Below are 6,000 nucleotides of genomic sequence, written 5' to 3'. Positions count from 1 at the left end.
AGCTTGTCTTGTTGATTATAAGTCAAGAGTAGCTTTAGGAGGTTGAAGCTAAGATCCAAGCCAATATATGAGAAAAATCGCATCCATAGTTTCTCAAGAATATGGAAAATTGTTACAAATGGCACTGTTTCTACAGAGAGTGCAACATACAGTATCCAGAAACTGTCTATACATGGTGAACTCTATACTGTATCATTTCATCCATTTTTCCAATGAGAAGGGATAAATACAACTGAACAGGTGGTACGCTTTTTTTTCGATTACTGTAAGTAAGTGAAATGAGTAGACTCTCTTTGGATGGACTATGTAATATGTGGAATTCGTGTTCGTTATCTTATAGGGAGTTATTTGTAAATGAAATCTTGTGGACATGAGATTGCAAATATGTGATTTATAAGCCAAGAAAAAAATACAGCTTTAAATCCTAGTGCCCTGCATTTCAAATTTCTGGCTGATTTATAAGCCTTTTAAAGTCCATGGTATTAAGCAATTCAAAATTTCAATGGCTGTATATGTTTAGCTAACATTAACTCCTCAGCTAGCCACCCTGTGGCATTTTGCACACTATTCTTCATTTTTTCCGCCTGTATTTTTTCTCGTCTAGCTTTTTCAGAAACGTTATCCCTATTTCTGTCACACTGTCGCCTTTTAGTCTGTCTTGCAAGAATGTAACATCAGCAGCCAAATGAACCTAGGAAAGAAAAAAAAACAGGCTTGTGTCACTCAGGTTTTGAAAAAAAGCTCTCTAAATTTTTCTGTTTTCTTTTTCAGCTTTATTTACCCCATAAGGAGCTGACTTTCCTTATGGAATGGTAAAAGCGAGCTTGTTCTTAGATGAACGGTCCTTTACTGTGTTTCCCCCAGAGATGGTCTGGCTGTGTGTCAGCTCTGTGTTGTGAGTCTGCAAAGAAAAGGGCGGTCCAGGCCAGGCTCATCTTGGCTGACTCTGGGGCGAGCCCAGAGATGTGGGCCCATTTTTGCTCACAGCGCTGGGCAGCACTATGTATCCGTCTCAGGAAGAACACATATTCCCAACTCAAAGATGCCTTGATCCACTGTGACTTGCCAAGTAGAACTTCCAAGGATAAATGGATTCTTAAACAATTCCTCTCCAACTGACTTGCTATGAATCATTCTGTCATTAGCTAAATAACATAATTGCTTGTCCTAACAACATTTAGTAATCACTTATGGTTTGAAAGCTTTGAAAAATTATCAACTAAATAAATATAAAATTAAAGATTGAAATTACAGACATGCATACTTGATACCCAGCCCTTCTTTTCCACTGGAAAGCATTTCCCATTTCCCAGACATTGAAGCAAGCCCTAAGGCTTTTCTAGTCACTATTTCTAGTTTCTATTCATTAAAATGTAATCCCATGAGAGCAGCATGATATTGCTGACCTACTCTCAAGAGTGTCCATTCAGCTATTTTCGGTCATAGAGATAAATAAGCGAAAGTACCTAGTAAAAGCAAATAACAAGTGAAAAAGCCTGGAAGTAGTAGGCAATTAATTAAAATTTATAAAATCTTATCTGACTCACTCCTCTCTCTCACTAAGAATTCCTTGGCCAACCAGTCTAGATTTGTTAACCCATAGACTTTGGTGTGGCAAATTATCTGACTCGTACGGGGTACAAAAATCATACCTTTGAGATGCCCACCACCCAATAGAAGGATGTAGACTGCACTTTGAAATATAGAAGCTAAATTCACCCTTATTTTTTCCCCATAAGATCTTTTTTTGTCTTTGTCAAAATTTAACAGCAAATCATTTAAAACAAGGAGATGACATTGAAGTCATTTAGATATTTGGGGCCACATGAGGTCTGATACCTACTTGTCACTCAACATATATAATCAACTGTTATCCACAAAAGCGGGAGAGTTATCCTATTTTTGACTTGGTTTTATGGTTCATCTCTTTGCCTGTAGGCTCCCAGAACTCTTCCCTCCCCCTTTCTTGACTTCATTGCCACTGATTGTAAGGCAAGCCTAAAAAAACGGTAGGGTAGAAGCATGGAGGACCTGTGTGAATAACACATTTCTATTGTTTTACTCTTTTGGATTACATCTTATTATATCCTTCCCCTAATTATCACAAATAATTGAAAATCATATGCATGCCTCATTATTGTGTAGGTCAACACACGTCTAGCCTTTGTCCACTATGTGGTCCCACCATTCTTAACAGCTAACCTTCTGGAAAAATGAGACTCTGTTGACTATTACTTCTTCCTAAGCTGCTCTTGGCTCACCAGTCTTTGAGAGATTGTCTTCTTCTCCCTCCACTTTCCCAAAACAGCTTTTACCGAGGTCCTTCCTGACTTTTTGGTCCATAAACGTTGTGAATATTTTTTGAGTCTTGTTTTACTCTGCCTCTCTGCTGTCCTTGATCTTGTGAATCACTCCCTCTTCTTGAGATAGTCTCCTCCCTTATTTCTATAGCTCCATTCTTTCCTGGTGTTTTTCCTCCCTCTGATTACTCCTTCTTGGTATCCTTCGCAGCCTTTGTGTTCTCCGTTTAACCTGCTCATTATGTTTTGTTGTTTCCTAGGGTCCCATCTATGACTCCTTTTTCTTCTTGCTCTACACACTCTCCCTAGGCATTCTTTGACAGTTCCAATGTCTCTTTGGTCCACTTGTCTCTGTGACTTCCAGATATGCATAACAACTGCTTAGTGGGTATCATCACTTGTGTGTGAGTTAGACCCCTCAATCCCAGCAGCTTCCAAATTGAACACCTCACTTTGTCTCTTCCCATCCCCAATGTCCCCAGTGTAATCCTCCTGGTTTTGTTCCTTTGGTTAATAGTACAACCAGCCCTACAGGTTGCTCAGAAACCTAAAAATAATTCCTGAATCTTTTCCTCAATTGTGTCCCTTTAAGCCAACTGATAACCTACCTAGTTATCTGTTCTACCTTCTTAAGGTTGCTCAAATCTGTCTTCTCTCCTCTCCTACTGTCAGAGGTTTGTTCTGGTTTTACTTGAGGTTACCATCATCAGCTTCCTAACTGCTCTCCCCATCCTCCAGCACTGTCCCCTCCTGTACACTTTCACTTTGTTAACAAAGGAATGAAATTCCTAAAACACAGATATCAAAGTATCATTCCGCTGTTTATAAACCTATAATAGGTTGTGTCTGTTTTCAATATAAAAATCCAAATTCCTAAGCTTGTAACATGAACACCTTTTTTATCAGGCCTCTGTAAAGAATTTAAACCTCGCTTCTCGTGACAATACTTCTCTCAACCTGCATGTCACTCATACTGAACTAGTTCAAGTTCCTTGTTCCTTGAATGAAACATTCTTTTGGTGCCTTTAGATATGCTGCTCCTTTTACCTGGAATACTATTTTCCCCTGCTTGCCTTACCCTAAGACCTTTGCCTAACTCCTATTTATCCTTTAAATGCCATCTCAGAGTTTCTCTAGGAAGCCTTCCCTGCCCCCAGCTCCCTCCCCTCTCCCCGTCCTCCCATAGCCCTTAGGTGCACTTCTTTACACATCTGATTCTCTACAGGACAGAGGATTCTTGAAGGGCAGCAACTGTGTCTTGCTCTTCTTTGTAAGTTCAGGGCCTGACTCTTAGCAGATGCTAATGATTGTCTTAGTTAAAGCAATGAATAATTCAGGTGTGGAAGCCAGCCTCCAAAATGGCCCTGCAGTGACCCCCACCTCCTGTTATTCACGCCCTCAGGTAGTGCCCTCCCACAATGTACCAGGGTTGGCAGCACCTGTTGTGATTAGATCTACAAACAGGCCTGTGTGGCCAGAAACTTCCTGAAGCCTCCAGCCAACTGCCAGCAAGGCACTGAGGCCAAGTGAGTCAGCTTGGAAGTAAATTCTCCAGCCTCAGTCAAGTCTTCTGAGACTGCAGCCCTGGCCAACAGCTTGATTGCATGTGTTTAGCTATGAAAGGCTCTGAGCCACAACCACCCAGCTAAGCCTCACTCAGATTTCTGATCCTCAGAAACTGTGTGAGATAATAAATGTCTGTGGTTTTAAGTGGCTGTATTTTGGGGTAATTTGTTACATGGCATGGCATAACTAATATACCTGGCAAAATGAACTATGCGCTTTACCATTTCCAGGGCACCTCTGATAATCCCACAAAGTAAATTGCAGTAGCACAGAGAAGATCGTCCAGCAGGGAGCTCTTCCACAAACTCCACCAGAGGATTCTTGTCTAGAATCAGGGAAAATTCACTTCTGCCTGAATTGTTACAGGTCACACTTGGTGTAATTCCCAAGTACATCTTGAAAGCAACCTAATAAAAAGGAAAAAAAATTACTAAAATTTGGTCTAGAACAAATGTCTATTAGTAGGGCACCCCAATATCCTGTTCCAGGTGGTGCACAATGGTTAAACATGTGGAGATTGTAGGCAGGAAGTCTGGGTTCACTCTTAGCTTTGGAATTTACTCACCCTGACTTGTGCAAGTCTTAAACCCTTTTATTTTTATGCAACCTCTTAAGGGACTAGTTTGCTGTGAAAAAAATATGGTTTATGAAACAGAGTTAAGGCATTATTTTAAAAAAAAAATCTTTTTCAGAAATAAATATCTTTTAGGAGGGTAAAAAATTAAAATATTATTAATCATCAACAAACTACTACATTTGTCATACTGAGCCTAGTAAAATACAGGATCTGGAATTAAAACAAGAAGTGGCCCCAGGACACATCTGCCACAATAGGAAGATGATAGAACAGAGAATGCTGTGGGAAGATTAAACCCAAGGGTGTGTTTTGGGAAATGGAGAGGATCATATCACTAAGAATGACAAGTCTCTAATAAGGAGCAAGGAGTAGTGGTGGGAGGCATATAGATGAGTCATAAAGTAGTTTCTGCAAAAAGTTTGTGGTTTTACAGGGCTGAAAGAATTTTATAATGTAGACATAGAAGAAACCTTAGAAACTATTTCTTTTATACCCCCAGTTTCACAAATGAATAAGCTGGGATTCAGAGAAGTAAAATGACATGACCAAGGCTATACTGTAACTTAGTTCCTTGACTCCTAATCCAAGGCAGTTTCTTTTCAGAAAATGCACAGGCCTGGAATTTGAAGCTTATTAATGGGAATTTGTCAGCTTGATATGTTGTCATCTTTCAAGTACCTTAATTAAATTTTTAAAATTAAGACCAGTGTAGGAAAGAATGGAAACAATTTCCTTGAATTATAATTAGAAGTACTAAAAGGTTCATCATTCACTCATTCATTCATTCATTCATTCAGTAGGTACTCATTAAGCACTGCCTGTCTAGCATGGTGCTTGGCACACGGTGGGAATTCAATAACTATTTGAAAAACAAATTATTAAATGAGCATCCATTCTGTGTTTGACACCATGTTTAGACCCAGAATACAAACGTAAATAGGACGTAGTTCCTCTTTTATATGAGCTCATAGTCAAAAATGGACTATAGATATTGAACAAGTAATTGCAATGGTATGATAAGTCCTACAAATACAATGTTGTATATTAGGAAGCAATCATGGAAATATTCAGAGGTAGAAACTTCTTCCCTGTCATGAATATTGAGTGAGAGTTTGCCAGGTGGACAAAGTGGGGTGGGAGAGCTATCCTAGGTAGAGGGAATATATCATGGGCATAAAATACCATAATAAGGTTCAGGAGAGGTTGGCAGCTATCAACTTGTAGGCAGCAGGGAGCCCCGAAGGTATGAGTAGGCTAGAGTAGAATTGAATTTCTGTTTTAGAGGGATCTCCTGCATGTCAGCAAGGAGGATGGATTTAGGGTTGAGGGTGGGGGTGGGCATGAGGTCAAAGGCAGAGATACCAATCAAGAGGTAACTATGATAGCCTAGGAAAGAAATGATGAGAACCCTTCTCATTTTGTCTTTCATTCAAAATTCAACCTCTCCCTAAACGTTTCCATATAAATTTCAAATAGCCCAAATCCTAATATTTGGTTCAAGTCTCTAACACTAGTCAATTTAAGAGGATATAAAATGAATCTTCCAGATCTTATGTC

The 6,000-nt window shown here is 39.5% G+C and overlaps 1 protein-coding gene across 1 annotated transcript in view; it reads right to left on the bottom strand.

The window, feature by feature from the left end:
- Positions 1–571: 571 nt before the first annotated feature.
- The window catches only part of TRAPPC3L (trafficking protein particle complex subunit 3L), a 37,133-nt gene continuing 31,704 nt past the window's right edge, over positions 572–6,000 (bottom strand). Inside the window, exons 4-5 of the mRNA XM_058566406.1 lie at positions 4,088–4,273; positions 572–691 (exon numbers count right to left, since the gene is read on the bottom strand). Of these exons, the coding sequence (XP_058422389.1) occupies positions 572–691; positions 4,088–4,273 (306 nt within the window). The remainder of the gene's footprint in view (positions 692–4,087; positions 4,274–6,000) is intronic.

The sequence above is a fragment of the Diceros bicornis genome, chromosome 23 (genome assembly GCF_020826845.1).
Source record: "Diceros bicornis minor isolate mBicDic1 chromosome 23, mDicBic1.mat.cur, whole genome shotgun sequence".
Classification (NCBI taxonomy): Eukaryota; Metazoa; Chordata; class Mammalia; order Perissodactyla; family Rhinocerotidae; genus Diceros; species Diceros bicornis.
The sequence above is the reverse complement of the archived record's forward strand: the minus strand, read 5'-3'. Positions and strand labels throughout refer to the sequence as shown.